Source organism: Dermacentor silvarum, chromosome 11 (genome assembly GCF_013339745.2).
Source record: "Dermacentor silvarum isolate Dsil-2018 chromosome 11, BIME_Dsil_1.4, whole genome shotgun sequence".
NCBI lineage: Eukaryota > Metazoa > Arthropoda > Arachnida > Ixodida > Ixodidae > Dermacentor > Dermacentor silvarum.
This window is the reverse complement of record NC_051164.1, coordinates 62,774,432-62,800,313: the sequence shown is the minus strand read 5'-3', so window position 1 is coordinate 62,800,313 and position 25,882 is coordinate 62,774,432. Positions and strand designations below refer to the sequence as shown.

Here is a 25,882-nt window from a genome sequence, read left to right as displayed (position 1 = left end):
AACAGGAAGTACATTCTCTCGGGCAGCTTCATTACATCTGGCCGTGCAAACATTTCAGGTCACGCCGTTCTACTCACCTTGATGCTAAAGATGAGCACCCGTCCATCAGAGACCATGTTGAGAAAGAGGGCCATTGCTTCATCTTCATGAGGTGAATATGTGTCAAACATTCGTTGTGCCATGACACTTCCCTGAAATGGCAAGGTCACTATGCTCATCACATGTGGTTCACGGATAAGATGGCATTACAAAAGCACACAAGCTTACAAGAAAGATATTTCTACCGACTTTCAACAAACATGGGCGTTGTGTATCGAGAATGCAGTATCAGATGGCAGAAGAGAAACATGTACTCAGATGCTCATGATTACAAAGCACCAAGCAGACTGCCCATGGGAAGCGGGCTGGGCTCTTCAAGAGCAGTTACTTCGCTTTCTGTTTACGTTACGTGGGGAGAGTGGTGTCCCAGAATAACGTGGCATTTGCAGGATTACATATTTAACAGCCACGTTCCGACGTGAACATCCTTCACACCCACTATGTTAAACAGGTACACGATGCCGCAGCTATATGTGTGGAATTTGGGTTCTCAGCGATGAGTATGATGAGAAGTAAAGGCTTTGGATTGGCATTTGCTGACTCGGCTGCCGCACTATGGATCTAGCTATGCCAGTTTCATGTTTTTCACTGACCTTGCTTCCTGCTTTCTTGCAACTAGTTATACAGTCAAATCTTGATATAAAGAATTGACGACATAACAAAGTAAATACATATAAAAATATTTAGGTGACAGTATCAGCATGTGACGAACATATGCTTGTAACAAATGTATTTTCATGTAAAATGCAATTTCATTAAAATGAATTTCGACCGTATTCTTGCTATTGCCATAAAGTTTCATACAGCATTTTGATTTCACTGATTTAATTCTGAAATGGAATACAAAATCAAAATGTGCTTTGATCTCATATAGTACTATTTTACACAGCAATATCATATACACTCCCTTTAGTAGTGACCACAATCGTGTGAGTAGAGTGTCATATGCTTGCAAGGAAGAACATGAGAGAAAATGTAACACAAGTTGCAAGGTTTTTATCAAAAAGTTATGAACCTCAGATTTCGAGCCAACTGGTACTTTATGTCAGGACCATGTTTTTCCAGTGGCAGGGCTATTTCTTCACATTTCATTCCATTTTCATTTAACTATAGAGAGAGACTACAACTGCTGTCTAAACATGCCATAAGTATATGGACATTTGCATACATGCCAAGTATATGGAAGAAATACAAAAGAAAGCAGTCTCGTTTAGCTATAACAAATTCTCACAATCTGACTGTCCTTCTGAAGAAACGAAAGCCAATGGTATATACTTATAAAGCACGCTGAAAACAATTCAGAATTGAATTCCTCTCACTGCTTCTTAACAAGAAACTTGCCATCAACCCATTACCATATCTTTCGCCCTTACTAACCAGACCGACAAGACACGTCACTGCCCTGACTTATCTTTCTTATTGTGCTAGGACTGGCACTTATAAGTATTGTTATCTTCCACGCACCATATCCGGTTGGAACAAATTAATCCAGACATATTCTTAGTCACTGTCATTACGTACCCCAAACTTCCCATTGTTGCAGCACTGTCACACCTCGGTTAATGTATTGCTGTTATTACACTAACCAAGAGTCAAGTTTTATTGTTGCTGTTTTGCATTGTATTATGTCTGTAATTTTGAGTTGCCCCCCTGCTTATACCCAAGGGTCCCCACTATGTAATAAAAATAAATAATGCCAAGGGATGAGCTCATCACAGTTGTCACAGTAAAGAAACTAGAGAGAGAGAGAGGTGCCACACAATTGCATACGAACATATTATGGAATAAAAAATTGCCATCCAATCCTAAAACACCAAACAAAGATGGATATTTTTTCCTCAACTGCGAAGCTTTCAGGTGCACTAATCATATGGACAGCAACTTTATCGTCCTTTTGTGAATCTACTGTGTGTTGCATAAATAAGATCGCCAGATGCATACGACTTTTTCAGCTGAACAGCTGGATGATTTCCACTCATACTTTGTGCAGAGATGGCATTTTGCAGTGAGTTTGGTTTAATACCATGTTTTTTTGGCATTACTTACCAGTTTTGTCTACAATAAACCAGAAGTGGGTGCTGCCGGGGCCGACGCCGCTCAAAACTTGTCTATTCTACTACAATGAAATAATGGTGCCATCTGCCGGGGCTATGGTGAACACTGCGTTCACCGCAGCTGCAACAGATGGCGGCAACATTCACTTGCAGTGGAATATAAAGATTTATGGGAATCGCGATAGTGGGCATTCACTTCGGATGTATTGCGGAAGAAAATGGTAAACAATGCCCGAAAACATTGTATTAAAGCAAACTCACTGCGAAATGCTACTTCTATGTGAAATTTTAGCACGAACAAGCTAGCGGTTTAGCATAAAAAGTTGTGTATACATGGCGGTTTCATTTGTGTAACAGTCAGTATTCACCGCCTTGCACATTCCGGCACGGTTAATTTCTTTAAATTGGATATCATTACACAGGCATGATTGTCATCAACTTCAAACTAGTGTATGTGTTGTTCAAGCAGTTTCGACTCACCGTCGCCTGATTGAGAACAAGGACATGGATGCCACGACCTTTGTTGTCTTCCGAGTCATCCAGGATCTTCAAAAAGTAACAATAAAGAAAAAGTCAGGATGAGAAACCAAAGAAAAAGAATGTAGAGCTCTTAATTTGGAGCATGTGTCAAATTATGCGTCACATGGTTTACTACACTCCTGTTTTCTGTTGCACTCGGCTTAAATCTCGTATTTCAAGCTGAGCTGTGGTGACCATTACGTATATTAAAGAGCATACGGGACATGAAGGTATTGATAGCATTGTCATGCACATGTGCTTTTTAATGAAGCTACGGCAAACTTGTCAACAGTGAAGAAAGCAGTTGCTACAAAATAAAATACAAATTTGTATCATGATCAGTTAAACAGCTGTGTCCAGTGAAGCAATTCCAGTTATCATAAGATGTACAACCTTTAGAACACTGTAGCTTTATTTCTATTAATGTTGCATATACATAAAATAAAAGAGAATGCTAAAGTGCAAGAAATCAATGTAAGTACTAAATATAAGGCAAGAATGGCTCAATCAACTACCAAAAGATTCAACGTCAAGTTAAATTCCGGGGGAGAAAGATAAGGTAATTTATATATGTGTAGCTCATAGAACAGTTATTTCTGCTCGTTCAATGCATGAGTTCACATCTGCGAATTCTTCAGCAAGTTCGCATCTGGTTGCACTACATACCGTGGTTCCATCGACAGTGACGGACACCTTGGATTGGCTCGAGACCACTTCAATTGTGAGTGTCTTTGGCAGGCTTTCTTGTAGACGCAGAGTATTGTGCCGGCCTTCCTGGGATGGCGAGTCCTCTTGGAGCTTTCGGCTTGTGTCCATGATGAACATCACGTTGATCACCACGGTGACAGAAAGAATTGCCAGCAACAGGTACTGCATGAGCCAAACACAAGCATAGCTGTTTTAAGTAAGCGAACCTAACAAAAACATGGCACGAAAATATTCCATGCTACTCAGCGAAAGATCAAGGACCTCACTGTCGATCAACCACTTACGGGGATATCACTTTCAGCTTGCTTCGATGGTCTAAGCCAATGGCAAGTGGATGTGACCAAATGAATACCGCATCTTCTATCAACATTATTTTCACGTTGCATAGTACAGAAGTGAATTGGCAAAATGTCCAAATGAATGCCTCACCTTCTATCAACATTATTTTCACGTTGCATAGTACAGAAGTAAATCGACAAAATGTCCAGTCAAGTGCCATGCTGGATGTCACGTTACGCTAATGTGAAAGTATCACTGAAATTGATCGATTTAAGATATGGCCTCAGGTGTAGCATATCTAATAATGCACAAAGTTAGCTAGTGAGCTTGTGTGTGGAAAGAACACGGTTACTTCTCCTGTAATCAGTAGCCTAAATGCGCACCTCACGTTGTTGTATTGGAACAGCACTACAAACAATGTGCTGCTGCTGTATTGCCGAATAACTTGCACTTATATATTAAAAAAAATTATTACGTGCCCAGTCATGGGATGGAACCTCGATCCCCGAGCACAGCAGCCGGATGCTCTAACCATTAGGCCACAATCACATGCATACTTCTATCACGCCAACGCCAACTAACTCTTCACATGATCGCTGCGTGTGTCACATTGCGTCGCATGGGTGTGCACGAACACATGAGCATGCACCAGTTTCCTTTACGTCAAAGACGCAGGAATGAAATTGGCAAACTTGTAGCATTTGATTAACCGCTTCACGAACGCTTCGCTTCATGTAGATTCCAAAATGTGCATTGGATCTAAAATTTTGTTTGCCTTTGTTTTTAAGAACTAGGCTTCGCCACCAAGCAATCAAGCAATGAAGGAAAGACAACTTTACAGGTTGTCACCAGTCCGCAAGCACGCTTCTCCACACAGTTAGGAGGCAATGTGGTGCAACAGAACCTGGGGCATAAACTAGTACACTCTAAGAACAGTTGCACCCTTTGGGGTGCATTTTTGCCACACAACAATAATCGTCATCTGTCTTGCTTGCGTTTCCTATCTTGAAAACTGTGCACTTGCTACTTTCCTGTCGAGAACGCTGTGTCACGCTGATAACGCTCTTGTCGTTCGTGACCGAGAAGTGCCGGGCGCACAGCGTTAAAGAAAGGAAAGCCACGCAAGTCAGATGACGATTATTGTTCTGTGGCAAAAATACGCCCCAAAGGGTGCAACTGTATTTAGAGTGTAGCAGCAGGGCTTGGTCACTGCTTTGTCTATGCCCGTAGGCGGATTGGGACGAGCAAAGCGCAAATGATGTATAGAAGAAATTAATTACTTCTGGTATAGCTTTTTAGTCGTAACAACATCATTAATTCGTTAACTTTTTTTTTTCTGAATAGATCAGCGAGCTCCAGTCAAGTTTGTATTATGCTCGCGCAAATCGGGCAAGTTTTAGACTGCCGTGAGGCCATGAGTCGCTGAAGAAACTAGACGACAAGGACATTCCGAGCATGAGTCATTCATTCTAAGCTTCGGGCTGGTTTATTGATTTGGAACAGCCTAATACAACGCTTGCACAGTTTCTGGCACGAGTCCGCTCCTGCGGACAAGAACCTCTACTCGAAGATTCAATTAACGGCGGCATCCCCACATGGCAATAAACATCATCCACGAACAACCGCAGTGATGGCTCTGTCAAAACAAGTAGTTTGTTCTATTAAGGACGGAAGGAGGAATGAAATAAATTTACGGGCACAGGATGATCGTAATTATCTCACTTCCTAGTGGACAGCTGAACTTTGCCGCGGCCGTGAGAAAAATACAGACTAAGAGAAAAGATAGGGGAGAGCAAGGTCGCAATAAAATAGACATAAAGAAAATAGGAGAAAACATAAGCGCGTCCTGCTGATCGTTCTACAAAAGGCTGCATGCCTTCGACTCAGAAATTTCTTGGACACGAAGAAACGCGCTCTGCATACCTCTGGCCAAACCGCTGCACCCGAGGCCAGCCGCAGAATGCATATGGGATAGAGAAGACGTACAAAGGGGAGAAAAATAACAAAGAAAAGAGAAAACTTCATGAGTGTGGCAGCGACATGGGCGACATGATAATTGTGCGTGGTGGTCCCATACACAAGTCGTGTCTGTGTTCAGTGAAGTGAATGAAACACTGACGTGCGTTTCGGGATCTGTATGCAAATATGCATGCCTGACAAATAGAGACCTGGTTTTACTAACGGTGCGTCCTGACGAGGCAGTATGTAGATCTCGTCAAACTCTCGACCACATTATAGATTAGAGTGTACAATCCGTCAGCAAATAGACAGTCCTAAAGAAGAGTGAAGGAGGAGTTTCACGACGGTGTCCGTGTGTAGGTGCGGCCGGCATTGGGGAGGCAGGCGCATTAGAAAAAACGGGAGCCACAGTGCAAGAGCTGACGTGCCGCATCTATAGGAATGGGCGTCGGATGCTCAGCTAAGGACTTAGTGAGGTGTTTGATTAGACTTGCACCGGATCTGGTGAAACGTTCGCAAGAGTCTTCGGTACAGTTCCGGCAGCGGAAAACCAGGGCCCAAGAGGACTTCCGGAGGGTGTTAAGGTGAGACACCTTCACCAGTGTCAAAGAAGCACTTTCGATCGCGATCGAGCCCCAATTGGGATCGAATTGGAGCAGGCTGAGAAAAAGAGCCAATCGCAATCGGGAATTTCGATCCGAATCGGGCTCTATCGCAATCGAAACAGCCCCGCGTACTACACGGTGCATACGAGGTGTGTTCAAAAAGAAACCGAACTTTTGCTATAACACCTTTACTGCTTATGGATACAACATTTTAAGTGCTGTCCCCTTCGAAGTAGTCCCCTCTACTGGCAATGCACTCCTTCCCATCTTTTCTTCCATTTTTGGAAAGCCTCCTGGAACGCACTTTCTGGAATGGCGCACGAATCTCCTCTACGGTTTGGAAACGACGTCCTTTCGAGGTGGTTTTCAACTTGGAGAATAGAAAAAAGGTCTGCTGGGGCTAGGTCCGGAGAATATGGTGGGTGGGGCACAACAGGAGTGTGGTGTTTCGCTAAGTAGCTGCGGACAAGGAGCGACATGTGAGCTGGGGCGTTGTCATGATATGCGACATCCCAAGCCTGATTTCCCCACAATTCAGGCCTCTTACTGCGCGCTGAATCTCTCAAACGTGCTCGGATTCCCTGGTAAACTTCTTTGTTTACCGTCTGACCATGTGGCACAAATTCCTGATGGACAATGCCTTTGTAGTCGAACAACACAACCAACATCACCTTCATTTTTGACCGACTCATGCGTGCTTTTTTTTGGACGAGGAGAACCTTCGGCCACCCACTGCGATGACTGCACTTTCGTTCAGCATCACAGCCATAAACCCATGTCTCATCGTCTGTTATGATGTTCTTAAAGTTTTCATCGTCATTGGCAGCGGCGAGCAGTTCCTGGCGGATTTGAATACGGGTCTGCTTCTATTCGTCAGTCAGCAAACGCGGCACGAATTTTGCACGGACACGACGCATCCCAAGTTTGTCACTCAAAATTTCATGACATGATCCTATGCTCATACCCACTTCGTCAGCGACTTCTCGAACAGTCACACGACGATTTCCACGAATCACAGTTCGAACTCTCTCGACGTGGTCATCACCTGTGGATGTGGAAGGTCGTCCGGGCTTGGGATCGTCACCGACCGACATTCTTCCGTCTTCAAAACGCTTGAACCAAACGCTTAACTGCGTGCGACTCATACAGTCCTCCCCGTATGCTTGGCTAAGCAACTGAAATGTCTCTGTGAAAGTTTTCCCAAGTTTGTAGCACAACTTCACACACACACGCTGTTCTTCCAATTCCTTCATTGTCACTTTGGCACCAATCCGAAGAACAGCTTGTTCATGTGCTCACTTCAGCGGCTGTAGCTCGCCAACTAACGGTCAGAGCGAAACGCGGCAAATGACCTGCCGCTACATGCGCTCGATGGATGGATGGATGAGGCTGAACCCTTTAAATCGGGCGGTGGCATACGCCACCTAGCCATGACTAGGCTCAGTAGCCGCAGCGCGCTCCCTCTGCCGGTTGGCGCGCTATTTCGAAAGTTCGGTTTCTTTCTGAACACATCTCGTATACAACTTCGCTGTCTTCGACGTATTTTTCTTCCCCCTCCTTTTTTCCCTTCGCCAGCTCTCTGTACCGTAAGCTTTATTTCCTTCCGCTCTCCACAACCCACAACACCGCTTCACAATTTGCAGAGCGGACGTTTCTCCAAGCGGACGTCGTGTCGAAAAGAGACAGCTGCTCACCGCGCGCGGAGGAACAAACACGCTTCCACATGCGTCGACGTTTTGAATCCGCACGAAAGCCCGCCCGCCCCTCGTCTTGAATATCCGAAACAGGATATAGTACACGCGAGATCGCGGAACAACTTCCAACTCGATGCGCCCGCTCAGCGGCGGCTGATTAATTGAATGTCTGCGTGATCTCCGCCTACTTCACGCCACGCAGTATACGAGCCGCCCACGCTCGGGCCTCCGTCGTGGCGAGCTGCAGCACCACTCGAATCCGAAAAAAAAAAAGAGAGAGAGAGAGATAGAGAGAGAGAGAGAGAGAGAGAGAGAGAGAAAGAAAGAACAAAAAAAGAAAAGAAGTAGAAATGCAGATCCAGCGCGCCCATTTGATTCTAGCTTTCGTGAAGCGTGTAATTAAATGCTCTGAAACTATAAATGCGATACCCACTGGCATCCTATAGAACGCGTAATCTATTTTTTATGTTTATGCACATACCGCACACGTCACGACTTTAATAAAAACATATGCCCCATATCCAATGTTGAGGAGAGCAAGAAAGCAAGGAGAGAATCTGGTTTTCTGTGAAAAGAGAAACGTCCGCGGCCGAGAAAATCATCCCCAACCACGCAGGCCCTCAGAATATATGTAGGCATATGTATATGTCTTGCGCAAGCTGGAATCAGCTAGCGCAAGACAGGGGTAACTGGAGATCACAAGGAGAGGCTTCGTCCTGCAGTGGACATAAATATAGGCTGCTGCTGCTGATGATGATATGCCACGCCTTGCTACATGACGTGCGGCATATGCGGGTTATATTGCCACACCATTCTATCACTAATGTTGCTCATACCTTGTCTTACATTCTTGTCAAAGCTATTCCTCGGAGTTTTGAGAATGACAACCCACAAACAAATGATGCATGAAACAAAACACCCACAGCGCATGCCTTTTATGTTAAAAATTCTCGGACTGAAATGTTAAAAGTGCGAAACAATGACGGAAACCTGAAAATGATTCAATTTATTTGGCGCGGTTATGCACTATCTCCGGGATCGCCCCACGCAAGAGGCCGCGTTTCTACCAGAAAGCTCGCCTTCGCGCATAGCGTTCGACGCCAGCGTTTCCCGGTAACCACTAAGGTTGCATAAGCTGCACTTGTCGGGAAGTGTAGGAAGCAGTCAGGGATCTTTGAATGCTATCGCGTTCCACTCTTGAAAGCGAAGCTTAAGCGTTCTCCGCATTTTTATTTTTATTTGTTTGTACCCATGCGGGACATAATCAATGAAGCACGAATTCGAATGCGATCCCTGTTGGAAAACACGACTCAAGGAAAACAGATCATGGCATGGGATAAGCAAGTCCATGCGAAGCCAGAGCCCGCGGAAGCGACCATAACGCCACCATGACAAGCACCACTGGGCATACGGAGACAACAACACCCTATCGCCAGACGAAACGCGGAAGCTAGAACAATATTTGAAAAGAGATTGGAACTAAGAACGCCGTAGCACACCATTGACATCTACACGGACGCTGCAATCACCAACGACATAGCAAGCATGGCCTGGGTTAGCACATATCTGCACCCCAACACAATGACTATCATACATGTCAGCTTCCAGGGGGCGCAACCTTGCACGCAGAACTCTTAGCTATATGGGGAGTGGTCAACACCATTCCCATTGACACGGGAGACATTGTAGAGCAGAGTGTGCGAAATAATTATCCGATCCTTACTGACTCGTACGAAGCGGTGACCGAATTAACGGTGCCTACGACAGATGATGCTGTGGCCAAGGACACCAGAAAAAAGCATGATGCATTACATTCGCACTAAAATAAAAGCAGACAGTAAACGGAGACTATTAGAAGCTTCACCATTACACGTGTGTGACGACAAGGGTGGGCTCACTCGCACGGAAAAGGTTTTTTTTTTTTTTTTTGAACAAAGTTATGTCCAACGCTGCATACACAACACACATACTTGAGAAATGACACCAAACCAGACAAGCTACGATTGCGAACACTTATACCCGACGCACACATTAATTGTCAGGAGTCATGCAGAGCAGACTTGGAACACCTCATTTGGAGCTGTGCAACTTTTTCACAAGGCAGATCCAACATCCAACATTTACTGCACGGAGACATTAGAACACTAGGAATTGGAATACAAAATAACCCTGAAACACAGAAAGCTATTGCGACATATGGCAGACAAAGTGACTTGTTTCGAGTAGTGTAGAAGGGGTCGACAAGCCCATGCGAGAGCGGCGGAACTGAACGTGCACGTGAGTCCGCATAAAGCGGGAGATCAAAGACGGAGATGAAGATGTGCCTCAGCCAACAATACGGGAACCTACATTCCTTTCCCACCGAATCCCCAACAGCGGCCTAGAGCCGCCCCCTTCCTTAAAATAAAGGCTTCATTCATTCATTCATTCATTCATTCATTCATTCATTCATTCATTCATTCATTCATTCATTCATTCATTCATTCATTTGTTTATCTGTTTGATATGTGTTCATGTTCATTCACTATGCACCGTTCACGAGCGATATGCGGAAATGCAAACAGTATCGGTATCACCAAACCGAAGGTCGAGGGAATTTAGAATGAAATATAGAATGGCGAGGAGATGCGTACACGCAGAAAGAGGCGCGAAGCGCAACAGACAGTGACAAGGTTGGCCATTATTGGCCCGTTTCATTCCTGCGTATATGTGCACCGTAACGGAAACTGACGCACGCGTGTTCTCCCGACGTGACGCCCTCAGCAAGACAAGCAGCCACGGCCAGCCAAAGGCAACGAGGGTTCGTAAAACGAAGCTTCGCTTTGAAGGAAAAAAAAAAAAAAAAAAAACCCACCGTGCAAAACAATCGGCGCAACTCGGGAGGTTCGGCAAAGGAGGAGGGGGACGATCGTAGGTAAATAAGGGCAAGCAGCAAGCGAAACGCGAGACGAAACGAGAAAGGTAGGGGAGGGAGGAATTGAGGGTCTGTTCCCCAACACGGCGACTATACTGGAACGAAACAGCCCTTCGCGCCGCGCCGCCGACCACCCCGCGTAGCGCTCACGACACAAGCTGCACTTGGAGGTGGAAGAGAAGCTAGAGCTAGCGGGCGACGTAACCGCACACGCCCGACTCGGGTTTCGTGGGCCAGGGAGGCCTCAACTCTCGCGGTCTCTCCCTCAGCGTCCTCAACCCCCCCCCCCCCCCCCTTTTTTTTTTTATTTGTTGCGATAACCGCGCACTTTCGCTCGCGTTCTTTCCCCCACAACCTCCTCGTGCAAGAGCCTTCCCACGACTGAAGAAGAAGAAGAAGAAGCTCGCCCGGCTGGAAAACAAGGTGTCGCGTTACTCCCGTTTTCGCCCTGCTTCCTCGTCTTCCCAGCTCGCAGAGAGATCGCATGTGGGCACAACCTTTGAGCATGCTTTCTTTTTTTTTTTCTTTTCTCTTAGACCAAAAGAAAGAAATAATGGAAGAAAGAAAGAACTCCTGGGGATGACGCGTCGCCCTAGTATTGGTTACACCTCTGCCATATAGCCTATCGTGACGGTTTCTTTAGAACATAGCATCAAAGCCCTAATTAACTAACTAATTCATTGGGCATTTCATTACTCGTCCGCGGGCGCCGCGCTTCAATTTCCCTGCGGCGTGGGAGTTATATATATTTCTAAAGGCCCTTCCTGTACAAGCGTGAAATTCGCTGGAATATGGCAAATAAATGCGAAGCGACAAACAAAGCGAGAACGTGACCCAGTTAGAGTACCACTAATTCCAGTAGAAAGTGACATTGCTGACCGGCCACTCCGGTACGTTTCCGTTTTTCGTCCAAGCGGAATAATGCATTAAACACTTTCGAGGGCGCAATGCAAATTCGTGTACATTGAGTGATTGGACTTATTGAGCCGATAGAGAAAAATATATATTTGCGCCATGTTATTAAATTATCCCTCTTAGATACAAAAAAAAATTACGGCAGAACTCATCTCACGATGACGTGTCGACATCAATGCGATTAGCGTTCAAGCAATGGTGAGCGACCAATGTCACTGCCGAAACACGTCACGTCATGCCACGTCATGTAATAAGAGCCGGGCTCCTCTCTCGCCCAACCATTTTAGAGTTGCTGTACAGGCTCCCTAATACTGCATATACTATACTGTATGTACTATACTGTAGAGACTATATACTGTAGCCTATACTGTATATAGTCACTGTATAGGCCCCCTAATACTGTAAATACTGTAGCCTATACTGTATAGAGTTACTGTATAGGCTATCTAATACTGCATATACTATACTGTAGAGACTATATACTGTAGCCTATACTGTATAGAGTCACTGTATAGGCTCCCTAATACTGTACATACTGTAGTCTATACTGCATAGAGTTACTGTATAGGCTGCCTGCAGGGAGCCTATTCAGTAACTCTTTTGTTCACGTGGTACCATCTAGCGGGGCGCGCGCGATGTTCCCCATCCTTTCGCGTAGCCTCCGAGATTCTCACCGGTGGCGCGCCGGTGGGTGCCAAACGCTGACAAATTAACCCCTCGCTGCCCGCCGGTGTTCGTGGCGCCGCGGTGAAGCGTCGATCGGGATGCCGTACTTGAGGAAACCGTGTGGCGTCAGATTAAGGCGGTCACGAAACACCGGGCGCACCTGCACAACCGTGCGCACGCGTGCGCGTACGCAATCGACCGAGTGGCAAAATGGCCGATTCAAGATGGCGGCGCCTCCCCACTCTTCGATAAAGATAGCACAAGTGCCGTAACTACTGTTGAGCTTTAACACAGTGTGCAAGAATACGAGTAACAGCGCAACCAAACCTGCAGTCCGCGAGGAGAAAAAGAAATGTTAAGGGGAAAAACGAGTCGAGCGCGGATGAAAATTAACCTCGAGAAAGGTCACGGCCGGGGATCAGGATTAAAGAAGAAACGGGTTAAGGAAGCGGGTGTACGTGCAATTAGTGCTTCCTCGTGTTCACTGCTGTCGTTTTGACATTTAGCCATTTTGCAAGCTATGCCTGCGCGCTCAACACACGCGCCTCGCCGCATTCAATCAGGCAGGGTAAACGAGCCGGGACGCATAGAAGGGAGGCAGGATGATCATATCGCATATCCCCCTCCCCCCTTTTCCTTCTTTTTTTTTTTTTTTGCTTGTTTGTCAAGCTAACGCTTGTTTCATTTCACCCAATTTCTTGTCGTCTCTCTCTCTCTCTCTCTTAATCTGGAGGTGACCTTTCAGCTGAGCTCTTTTAATTTCTTCGCCGAGGTTTATTTTTTCGTTAAGTTCGTTGCAGCGGCGGCCGTGATATATGGAGCGCCGCGATGGCGGATTCCAGCCCCGGTTAGCTGAAATTCCGACGAGACATTGCGTGCGTGCTTGGCTTGAGCTAGAGCTCCGTGTAGGCGCATAGTGGCGCGCGCCAGCACAGTGCGACTCAGAGGCGTAGACGGAGTCGGGGCGTCATATAAATCGCAATGCGGCAGCCCGTTCGTGGGCGATTTTCCGCGACGCGACTTATGCTGCCAAAGTAACAACAACAACAATAACAACAAGAATAATAATTGCAAATAAATTGTTTAACGTGCCCAGGAACAACCCTAAGATCTGAGTGCTGGCGCGCGGGTAAAAAAATAATTAAAAATACAAATACAGGAAAAAAATAATAATTGGAGGCTCTCCAATTGAAACGCTCGTGTGACATGCCTGCAGGTGACCTTGTCGGCTGTCATCGAATGACGACGCGATCCTCTAGTCGAATGCGTGGCCGACCACGCACGTGCCAACACGAGGCATAAGCGAGTTTCCGAACGGATATTAGACAGTTTTAGTTTAGCGTTAGCGTAATAGCGGGGTTACGGGAAATAGCGTTACCGTTCCGCAAACGAACTTTGCAGAAAGAGAGTTTTAGTATAGCGTGATAGCGTAGTTTACGTGCGGGACGCTATTCCATCACGCTTTGAATTTCGCATACACATGGCATCTAATTCTATGTGTGTGTGCGTCCGGAAAGTGCGACAGGCAGCGCAATGGAAGCCAGGAGCGCGTTGTATTTTTACTTCACATGTCCGTCGATCTGCAACGAAACAGACAAGCAGTACAAGCTGTCTACCATAGCCTCCGAAATCCTCCCATCTCAGAGGCCATATGCCGTCGTCGCGCCTATCTCTCGACTTTAGCGACAGATGGCGCTCGGATCTCAGAAAAAATAAAGCCCCTATATAAAAAAGTAGCGTCACGCTTTGAAGAATGCCGCCGCCTCCTCGCACACCCTGTCCGAGGCCGACGCCGCGTTGGTATTGGCCTAATGACATCACGTGGACCGCCGAGCCGCCGGACGCTGGCTGCGTTTGTTTACGATCACGCTCCGTCGCCATTTTCGCTTGATAAACGTCTACCGACTGGCGAGGAGCGCACGTTGGTACCGTTGCTCTTCCTTGTTGTTTAAGTTTGAGAATGCGTTAAACTAAGTTTTGTGGCAAGTGCGACGTCGCTTCAAGGCATTTTCCATAACCATGGCTTGCTGCGCCTTTGGATGCCAAAATACTTCTAGCAAAGGCAAGCGACTCTTCTCGATACCGTCCGGTAAGCGCGACGGGTTAAGAAGAAAGACGTGGATTCATCGAATTGGCAGGAAGAACTTCAGACCAACACTCTCCACACGACTATGCGAGGTAATTTGCGAGTACGTGTACTTTGGTGTATTTGGACGTGTAGTCGGCGCGCTTAATCGTTTTGTACGCCTACAGGCTTGCATTCGCGGGCACGCGAGGCTGCGTGCGAGAACGTCATTCCGAAACTTGATTCCGGAACTTTTTTTAAGATTCTGCGCAGTCCTTTTGATAAAATTAAAGGGTCGAGTGTAAAAAGTCATCTTAGGAAAGCAACTCTTCATCGTAATTGTGGTTACTTAATAGCCCTCTTTACAGCGAACAGCTTTGTTTGCCTCTTTCGTTGGTGTTTGTCATTGGCGGTAGCGCGGTTGATAAGCGATACAAAGGCACCGATGAAAAACGTGCGTACTCTACCAAAATCGAGTTACAGGGTGCGTTCGTCGCCAAATGACAGCATCAAAGGTCTTTGAGACGTACATACATGCTAATTCGCGTGAGCTTTAAAGTGTGTGAATTTTAAGAAGCGGCGGTGGAGCACTCGCAAAGAAAACGTGCGGTCACCCGCTCGCAACCGTTCCCAAAGCATGCACCTTAATGCAACTCTGTTCGCGACAAGTACGTCACTTCGTGAACGGACGAGCTAACGTGACAAGTCACAAACCTAAAAAAATAATTTACTGAACGTAAGCTCACTATGCTCTAGTTTGAGACTGAGTGAAGCGCTGTTACCGCCTTCCCGCTTCGCGAGCGAATGCTAAAAAAGTGATTTCATTTTCTATGTACGCAGAGTCCCGACTGGATGACCGACCGCGCAAAATTCTGTCGAGTATGAGGCACTAGAAACATAATAGGACCAGCGCCCACCCCGAGCCTTGGCGCGTGCTTATAAGATTGGCAAGCACGCATGTAGGCAGCTTTGTAGCTTGTAATGCCCCATCGAACCTTCAGAGCAGCGATTGTTTGTGTCCTCTATCAGCCTTTTTACGTCATCTGATACGCGTCGCGAATTGACATGGTATGGACGGTGCGGATTATTTAGGTTACCGAGGGCTTGCTGGAGGCCAAGATGTTGACATTCGATCACAAACTTATTATTTACACCAATTCGCAACAATATCTTGCGACACGCGCTTGACAAATGTTAACGTACCTAATTGTAGCGCACGCGATACATTCGGGGTCGTCATGGTACGGCGTTGGCGCTCGTTTAGGTACTTAAAAGAAGTTTTCAAAACAGGAATAAACGAAAACCTGCCGTCACTGAATTTATATAACCCTCCTTACAGAAATTCTATGCTGTACACGAAGTTACTCGAAGCTAGAAAGCAAACGCAAACGCTCAAACGCACCGCCTTGCTAAGCGCGCATTCACTCTGCGAAAGGTCGTCTGCTACGCTCGAGCGGTGTAGGCGGCGCCACGGTCGAGGAGCGAGCGCGCAAGAGAGGAGAATCGAGGAGGAGGGAAGGTGGAGGAGGAGAGTGTCGCTACTTTTTTATATAGGGGCTTTAAGAAAAAATTTCTCTAGTTAGGCTTAGGCGCGTTCGAAACGAGAAGCGATCTCGAAAATTCCTCAAGATTAGCCATAACACTCTCTCGGCGAAGCGGCATGAGACTAAGCAAAAGCCGTTTACGCAGTCATTTGCTACGAACGAAGTGAATTCTACAAAAACAACGCCAAATTCAGTTCGAAGCGGGCGACCGGGACCGCCGCCATGTTTTACGTACACTACGTACACCACGCTAACACGGTAACGTTAACTCTGAGAAATAGCGTGCGCACGGTAAACGGTAGGGGTCGGTTAACGTTCTGCGCATGCGCACTTCGATCCCGCTATTCCGGTACGCCCGCTATTCCGGTAACCACGCTAAACTAAAACTGTCTATTAAGGCAAAGCTTCCTGCTTTTAAATGCGAATGCATTTCTTAGTCGGGGCATGTCAGGCGTCTGTCGGTGTCCGCGCGCCGGCAGGTGTTATCGCTCCGCTCTCACTCCCTCTCCCATAGCAACAGCTGCGCGCGCGCGCGCTTATCCTCGCCCCTAGCAACTGGAGCAGGTGCTGCGGGCGGAGTAGCGGAGAGTGAGTGGAGAGGAGGAGCGCGCTCTGGCGTGTGAGGGAGCTCGCATCGCGGGCGCTCGGCGGAGCTCCCGCCGTTGCGAGCCTGGACCGTGTACCTCGCGCCCAACCTCGCTCGTGACGCCGTTGCCGCGCAACTGGACGCGGCTATGGAAAGTGTGTGTGCGCGCTCCAAAGTATCTGAACCCGTCGTCTTGGTTGGTGACTTTAACGTGGACGTGAGAAAGAAGAGCGGCGAGTGGTTGGTGGAGTACATGCGGACAAAGTACTCTATGCAGTGTGCCTCCGCCGAGTCCGACAAGTGTCCGACTACCATTCACGGAAGTTGCATTGATCTCGCCTTTACCCGAAACTGTGACGTGCGCATGCTTCTCAAAGACCCTTTTACTGTACACTTTAGCGACCACAAGGCTGTGATTATGGCCGTCAGGTACAATGACAACACAAACAGGTGCTGATGAATGTGTAAATAAATGGTTACGGTACAAATCCTCATCTCGTCTTTAATTTACGCCATTAAAATTACTACGCCGTGTACTCTCGGCGCAAGAAATGCATTCGCATTTCCTCACGATTCCCTTCTGGGAGGTGGGGGCAATTTTTTTTATAAAATATTTCTTTCCTACAGTCTACAAAACGGTGATAAATCGTTTCAGCATGTGGACAAACTGCAGTTTGTCGACCACCGGCACGAAACAGCCCCTTTTTTTTCAACTATACGTTTTGACAGGAAGGGCTACCGAATGTAACTTAAAAAAAAAAAAAAAAAAAAGCACCGCCCAAGCACTCCGCGTACAGATGGTTCACCAGCGAAGCTGTAACGTGCGGCACCGGTGTTTATCACTGGGTTAATCCAGACAGTTCATTAAAGTCTTTCTCAATTATTGGCTACATCTTTGTGTTTCTTAATGAGGTTACACATATGTTCTTCTTGGACGGAGAGAACGACGTCACTGACTGTATGCGCGCAGTCCGACGTTGTCGCATTGCCGCTTGCGATTCTTCAAAATTAAATTGCTTCAAACTTAAATATGTCCGTCACGTAAGACAATGAATGGTTCATATCCCCTTAAGCAATGGCTCATAGCCTCGTAAACGCAGCCTCCCGATTACGACGACAGAAGAGAAGTGAAATTCTACGCTGGAATGATGAGCGACAACGGAGCCAGCTGTGGAAGACGATGAACGCGGGAGCACTGATTCGCCGCTCAGTTTTCGTTGAAGCGATAGACCGCACGAACCTTCGCCCGCTGCGGCGGCTGCGCTTGCTGCCAGCGTTTTGACAGTCGTTGTCTGCGGTCATTCAGTGTGATCTATCCATGTTTGCTTGTGCGCGCTGACACCACGCTTGTTATTTCAGTTAGTAAGCGAATGTGTCCAAGTTTATGCAGCCGATAAAACTGCTATCCCTTCCGAATAGCTTTCTACTAATTTGCTATCGCAATTGATGCTTCGCCTTTCGGGCGAAACTGCGACATTTTTTTGGATAGGCGGAAACTGTTACGCTGCTAGTGGGCACCGACGATTACAGTGGCGAATGCCGCCGGTCCTATGCTCAATGCTTAACATGATGAACCGGTAACGCGAGCATCAATTAAAACGCTGGAACCGCGGGCCGTCGCAAAATTCAAAAGCCCCTCCTCAGGTAAAGATACAATAGGAGACAGCGGAGCGAAAAAATAATTTTAGCAAAGAAATATGCTCTTCACTATGCTGGTGAGATGTGAATTAAAGTAGTTCGAATTTTATCCAACGAAAGATTTCATTTTCGCATCTCTTTCGTAAACTTTCGGAGTGTTTAAATAGCATCCTTAAGGAGAAATCGAGTCGATCGGCTAGTTTATATTATCACTATATCAGTATATCAGTGTTAACTTTTCGCTGATCGATGACGAGCAAAAAGTGGAAATTACCCTACGCCTGGTAAGAAAATCGCATTACCGCCCTACTACCCTACGGTGCCCGAAAAATTTCGAAAATACCCTACAAGTAGGGTAATTACCCTACGGTTGGCAACACTGGCCCGGAGCAGTGGCATGAAGTGTGCTCGCGCGGTTGCGGCGAGGAGCGCCAACGAGCCAGCTGTGGAAGACGACGACGACGCTCGAGCTTGCTGATGATGATAGTTTCTGCGCACATCGGACGGACGGATTTTTGTTTCGCCTAGCCATATATAGTTTCGCTGTAAATGTAAGCAAGTGTCGCACGTTTGTAAAACGTGAAGGCGAGAGCCTGTGGAAGAAGACGACGACGAACGCGTGAGCAGTGGCAGTGCCCTAGAGGAGGCACTGGCAGTGGCACAAGCGCGAGGGGCAGTGTGGGAACACTGGCATGATGAGCGGCATCGGAGCCAGCTGGAAGACGACGATGAACGCGCAAGCAGTGGCACGAGCGCGTCTCTGTGACCACGTGACGTGTGCGATCAGGCAAGCACTAGGCACACCTTTCGTAAGCCACAACCGTGGAGCAGCCGTGGCTCCAGGGAAGCGTACATCGTCTGGCACCGCGGAGGCCCGGGTTCCATTCCCACCCAGACCAAAATTTACCAAATTTTCTTTTCAAAGCCACTCATTTACTTTGTTTACAGGAACCTCACTGAGAAATGTGACGTCGATCAATCCGAGCATTTTTAGACGTGTTTTTACTCTTTGCAGCGTCGGCCATATATCGTCACGGCACAGTTTCGCCAAGGTCACTGCAAGGTCACGGCAAGGTCGCCGCCAAGGCCACCGCCAACATACACACCTAAGGATTTCGCCTTAAAACGTTTTGACGTTATTACCTAGATGCACTTTAGCGCGTCCGTCCAATGATCGCTCCTCCAGGGATCAAAACTTGACTGACCACGAAGTGCGCGGAGCGATAAATCTCGATAATAACTTGTTGCGTATAGCTTCCACAGCGTTATTGCGCGCCATACTACATGCGTATACGAGACAGCTATACTATATAGACGGCGCGCTCACCTGGCAGGTCCTGGCGAGGAACCGCCTGTGTCGCACGTGTCTCACGTAGATGCCGGCTCGCAGCAGCGTGGCCCCGGCGAGTCCCGTGCCGCCGGGGCCCGGGCCGGCCGACGAGGACTGGGCCGCGGCCATGGTGGTGCGGCTGGCGGACGACGCTCGGCCGCCGCTCAGGCCGCAGCAGTCGCGGCGGCGGCGACCCGCGGCCCGGCGGGCGGCGCCGGCACCCTCCGCTCGGCGGCCGTGCTGCTACCCTCGGGTCCACGCGCGCCATCCGAGGGGCGAATCTCGAGGCGCCGCCGTCGTCACCCTGCGGGACAGAGAGAGACACGGCACTTGTTGGTACACGTGATCAGTTAATCAATTTCGACTAACCGGACACCTGTGGAGGTATTCGGCAAGAGTCCACCTAGTGGACACGTCCTTTTCGTCTGCTGTTGAAGTTCTGGTTGGCTGGGCTGGGGTGCACACTAGCACGCGCCACAGCCGATGAGCACTTCAGCAGCAGACGAAATGGACGTGTCCGCTAGGTGGACTCCAGTGTATTGATTGATTGATCATGTATACCATTTAGAGTTCATCCATTTCCAGTGCCCCGTCATTTTCTCAAGAAGGGGAGGTATTCTGTAAGAGTCCACCTAGTGGACATGTCCATTTCGTCTGCTGTTGAAGTTCTGATTGGCTGGGCTGGGGTGCACATTAGCACGCGCCACAGCCAATGAGCACTTCAGCAGCAGACGAAATGGACGCGTCCACTAGGTGGACTCTTACCGAATACCTCCCTTGCTTGAGAGAATGACGGGGCACTGGCAATGGATGAAGTCTAAATGGTATACATGATCAATCAATCAATCAATCAATCAATCAATCAATCAATCAATCAATCAATACACCAGAGTCCTGCTAGAGAAAATGACGGAGCACTTGCAACAAATTCAGGCGCAAGTGCTGGGGGAGTTGCTACATGGCCGATCAATCAGTCTACACCGGAGCCTTTCGATGGAGAATGGCAGCTCTTGTAAAAACAATTGTTGGTTCAGATACTCGGCGGCAGAACGCCACAGCCTTTGAGTCACCGCGGCGGGTCAAGCAATGAATCATTGAACAAACATCACTGGAAAAAAATTCATACATGCATATTCGGATGGATACCGTAAATAACTAATCAGCGCGGTCAATCACTAGAAATATAGTGTCCAAACTGAGTAATAAATGCCAACAATAACCATACAGAATTACCAAGTGCTAAAGAAATGCTTGCGCAATATAAACTACACAATAACAAGCAATAAAATAACAATTAGAACGAAAATTAGCAAGACAAAGCTCATTACAGACAAGTACACACGACGGTCGCTGGACAGACAAATGAACTTTGTCCTGAACTGAAAAAGGTTCAGCTGTTGCTCCAGAAATCGTCCATTGTACCTGCTTGCCTGTTGCGTATATGCGTTTCGTTTCGCTTACTTGAACACAGCACCTGAGGCCGTATAGGCAAGGTTTTAGCATAGAATAAAGTCGGTTGCTCGAGTTGCGGGAAGATTATAGAGGTCGTATTCAGACTGCGTATACGCAAGCGCTCAAGCTCTGCATGCTTGGGTCTCACCGGGGTTCAAGCGGCTTGCTCGTATACGCGAGCGGAATGTGCCGTTCGCGTCTCCTAATCTATAAATTGAAGTGACCAAAGCGGACAAACAGATCAATGACGAATGACGGGACATGTACCATGTGTCCCAGCTAACGTTAGCCAAGCTGTTCAACGAAAGAAGGATTAAAAAAAAAAAAAAACACCGGTCCAACGTATAATTCTAAGACCTACGGTGTTCGGTTGTCAGCGTTCTGACAAGCGAACAAGAAAGGGACACGTCTTCGCCTGGGCACATATGTACAAGTCCTCTCGACGAAACGTCAGCTCCAGCCTCAGACATTTCCTGCTCGACAACTGCTGATTTTTTCCCCCGGATATGTCACGCAATCGAAACGTGTCAAAACTTTCACTCCAACCAATGAAAACTTTCACTCCAACCAATGAAAACTTTCACTGCAACCACTTCCTTAAGGATGCCTCGAATCCCTTACCGCAAATCTTCGCTCGGGCGCCGCTCTCACAGTTGAGAGAATTCAGGAATGAACACAGGACCAAGTGGAGCCAAACTCACACGCGGGGGCTTCACAGCAGAGCATACTCCAAAGGGATCTCTCTCGCGCGCCGATCCACTTCGAACGGATCCCGTAATTATCCCAAGTGTCGACGCATCGTCCGTTCACGAACAGCGCAACCTACGGAACAACGGATTCGCGCGCGTGCGCGCGACGTACTACTATACTGCTACTAGAAAGGGCACGACTGCTGCCCGCGGATGACACCGGCCGAACAGCATAGAAGAGCTCGGCTACCCTTGAACGGCCTTCGTCGGCCGGGACGCAAACTGCCGCGGGCAGAGGGAGAGGAGGCAACAAAGAAAGAAAAATATAGGTGAGAATGGCATAGCGGGGGGGTGGGCGGTAGAAGGAGAGGGGCAGTTCGGTGGTCTACCGGCGCCCCACGACCGCCAGCGTCCAAACAGAACGTGCCACCGGGCAGGTAAAAAAGCGTGCCCCACCTCGGCACACGGACCCGCTCTCAGAAGCCGGACGGTCGGCATGCCCGCAAGGCGCGCGATCCTTGCAGGCGGGCTTCCCCGTCTTCTTTCTTTTCGGACCGGACGCCGGGCGCCCCCGCAGTGCGGAGTAAAACACCGCTGGCTATTCACGGCATCCTCCTCTCCTCAACGGCCGCAGCATCCGAATGCAGAAAGGAGAGGAGAAAGTGTTCGGGGCGCTTTTTGAAAGTTGAACGAGCAAACCCGGGCGCCGGTTGTACGCGCACCCGTGATCAAAAGTATGCGGACCGGGGGGCTCTGAGAAAAATGAAGACGAACTTCTTCGACGCATTTTGGTATTTAACCTGAAACTAAAGGTCGCAGTTCAACCCGCCGCGGTGGCTTAGTGGTTACGGTGTTGGGCTGCTAAGCGCGAGGTCGCGGGATCGAATCCCGGCCCGCGGCGGCCGCATTTCGATGGAAGCGAAATGGGCAAAAAATATATCTCTCCTTATACGAAAGCAGAATATTTCTAAAAAAAAATAATAAGGTGGAAGGCACCGAAGACCCGAAACACGTCGGTAGCGCGCCTGCGCCAATGCGCGAGTCACGTTCGTTCGCTCCTGTTCAAAACACTATTGTGAACAAGTACACACTCGCGGCAATGAAGGGCAACTCACCGAATATAGCTGCCACTAGAGAGTTTTAGCTGAGCCGTTACAGTCCGCTTCGCACAGACCGGTCTATCCTAACAATTTGCATTGAGTGGCTCAGCGGGAACACCAGTGGGCGCGCGCAGAACGCTCATGCCAACAGCGAAAGGTGAGAACGCTCGTGCACTGTAAAAACAGTTTCACCCTTTAGGGCGTATTTTTGCCTCAGAACACTCATCATCTGTCTTGCGTGGCTTTCCTCTCTTTAACGCTGTGCGCCCGGCACTTCTCGGTCACGAACGACAAGAGCGTTATCAGCGTGACACAGCGTTCTCGACAGGAAAGTAGCAAGTGCAGAGTTTTCAAGATAGGAAACGCAAGCAAGACAGATGACGATTACGGTTGTGTGGCAGAAATACAGCCCAAAAGGTGCAACCGTTTATAGATACCCTGGCTACCGCTATACAGAGCCGATTGGATTAAGCGGAGCGCGCACTGTGTGCGTCCACTTTTGGCTTCCACGTCCTCTTGCAGCGAAGGTGCAGCCGCGCCTAGCTCGCTTATCTTGGGAGCGAGGCTTATCAGAAGCAGGAAGAGAAAAGGTGATAGGCAGGTATGTTAACCAGAAAAGCGTCTGGTTGGTTTACATTATACGCTGGCCGGTGAATATGCGCACGACCCGCCGTAGTTGCCTTAAGGTTGATTCACACCATAGGCCGACGCGGCAGCGATTTTGGTCTGCCGACTGTTGCCGACAGCGTTTTCCTTTCTTTAAACCATTGGCCACAGCATTTTCCGTCCTGTAAACTGCTCGCGCGTCATCAGTCGGCAGACCGAAATCGTTCTCGTGTCGGTGTAGTGTCAATCAGCCTTTAGCGGCTGTGGTGGTGGGCTGCTAAGCACGAGGTCGCGGGATCGAATCCCGGCCACGGCGGCCGCATTTCGATGGGGGCGAAATGCGAACAACACCCGTGTACTTAGATTTAGGTGCACGCTAAAGAACACCAGGCAGTAGAAATTAATCCTGAGTCCCCCCCACTACGGCGAGCCTCGCAATCAGATCGTGGTTTTGACACGTAAAACCCCATAATTATATTATAATCGCGCACGGTCCGCTGGCATATAGTAGACGGACGAGCAAGCCGGAGCTTGTGTCGGAACGTCGATCGCGATGTACTGCTCCCACGTGACAACCTTTCTGCGCCATGAAGGCTGCAGGTGGACTTGACGTCTTATACCAATGAAGCTATTTTACTCAAACGACACTTCAGTGTTTCTTCTTGTACAAATGTACTCTGTCCATGGCCAGGCATAAAGGCGAACATTGGTTCCATTTTTTTCCCTCGACGTGGAACTCCGTTTAAGGTTTATACAGTGTTTAACTAAAAACATCAACGCATATATGCCACATATCTTTTTTTCTTTCTTACTTCTCGCCGCTCTAGTCTCTAAAGAAAGGGGCGCGGTTCGCAACAGTTCTTCCCCTCACTCCTGCACGCGCTTGCGCTTTCATCAGCGGCCGACCTGCGCGCACCGGACGCTGGCCAGCGTGGTTGCGAAATTTTTTCGCCGCCCGCCTTCGAACCAGGGAGATGTGTCTCTATGCGTGGGCAGGATGGGCATGGAGGCACGCGGCAGCACAAGCACGAAAGAAAAGAAAGAAGGATTAACGAAAAAATACAAGAAACGCTGAGAGGTGAAGTCAGGACAGCACACTCGCACTGCCGTCTTCTTGCCTACGCTTCACTGTGTGCCGCTCACGCCCATTTAAAGCTTCCTCGGCCGCTATAGCGGCGCACGTTGCGAGGTTGCGTGTAGGTCGAGAGACGAGCAACACGCCGTTCCCCGATGTGTACGAAGAACGCTGTTAGAGCAAGCAGGAATAACATTAGAAAGCCGGATACGGAGGCTCGGAAAGCCGCCTGGAATCAGCAGGAGAAAAAGAAAAAGAGAGAGAGAGGGATTTCGGGCGTGCGGAGGAATTAACACGCCGTTAATTCGAAATGCAGGAGCGAAGGTGGGGGCGCGCGGTCGGAGGGGAGGCTTAGGCGAGGTGGAAATCGAAACAAAGCTCTCTGCTTACAGCCATTTGTTTTCTTGGTTCGGGGACGTGTGCTGGCCGCTCTCTCTTGTAACTTAATTTAGGAAACCATGAATAGAGAGAGAAAGGATGCATAGAAAGGCAGAGAAGTCAACCAGAGGTAGTTCCGGTTGGCTACCCTGCACAGGGGGGAAGGAGTAGAAGGATAAAAAGAGAGAGTTGAAGGGGGGAGAAAAATAAACCGCGTACGCTACAGAGCGGTAGGGGGCGGAGTTCTTAAAGTCTATCGTAAAGGTTCGTAGACCGCAGGAACCTTAGTAACGCGAGTAAGGCCTTCAGCGCGGATGTACTTTGGGAGCACTGACCTAAAGCTTTTAGTTCTGATAGTGGACGATTGTCCAATTGTTCCAGCACCCTGCACATCACTTGTCACTCTGCACAGACGCAGATAATGTGTGCAAGCGTCTCATCGCTGCTGCACATGTCGCACGTGGATCTGATGGGCATTCCATGCATGGCAATAAGGAAGGCATACGAGTTCGCAAATGGAACGCCTAGCCACAAACGGTACAGCATGGTCTGTTCACGTCGTGGTAACCCAGGCAGTAGACGCATCCGTATATCCGGGAGACAACAAACACAAACGACACAAGGTAAATGTACAAAAAACGCAGCTTGGACCAACAGCTTAAAAGCTTGCAGCCACGGTCCACTATCAAATATGCACACAAGTTATTCATAACGGAGAAAACAAATACAACGTCGAGATACAGCGTGTCTTCCCATGAAAACTTATACCGCTTTAAAGAAACACACGGGAACAAATTCTAACAACAGGCACGAGTTCATATGTTTCGCGTTTAAGTGAACTAAAGCCGCGTTTGACTGACCTTCCCCCTTTTTTTGTCTGTCTGTCTCTGTCGTATTAACCAGAGGAATTCAATGAGAAAGTGCGGAGAAGGGCGGTGACCGACTAAGCTGCGCCCCGTCTTCGCAATCTCGCCAGCGACATTCAATAGAACGTCCGACTACAAGCT

At 48.2% G+C, this 25,882-nt stretch overlaps 1 protein-coding gene across 3 annotated transcripts in view; it reads right to left on the bottom strand.

Annotated features, from left to right (window-relative positions):
- The window catches only part of LOC119433870 (protein O-linked-mannose beta-1,2-N-acetylglucosaminyltransferase 1), a 282,201-nt gene that overhangs the window by 19,600 nt on the left and 236,719 nt on the right, over positions 1-25,882 (bottom strand). For 2 of the 3 annotated variants that reach the window (XM_049659187.1, XM_049659188.1), the window contains 3 exons: positions 3,339-3,542; positions 2,634-2,699; positions 78-191 (listed from right to left, as the gene is read on the bottom strand). In XM_049659187.1, coding sequence (XP_049515144.1) covers positions 78-191; positions 2,634-2,699; positions 3,339-3,542 — 384 coding nt within the window. Of the gene's footprint in view, positions 1-77; positions 192-2,633; positions 2,700-3,338; positions 3,543-19,572; positions 19,880-25,882 lie in introns of all 3 variants that reach the window. The other variant, XM_037701151.2, reaches the window with a different exon arrangement.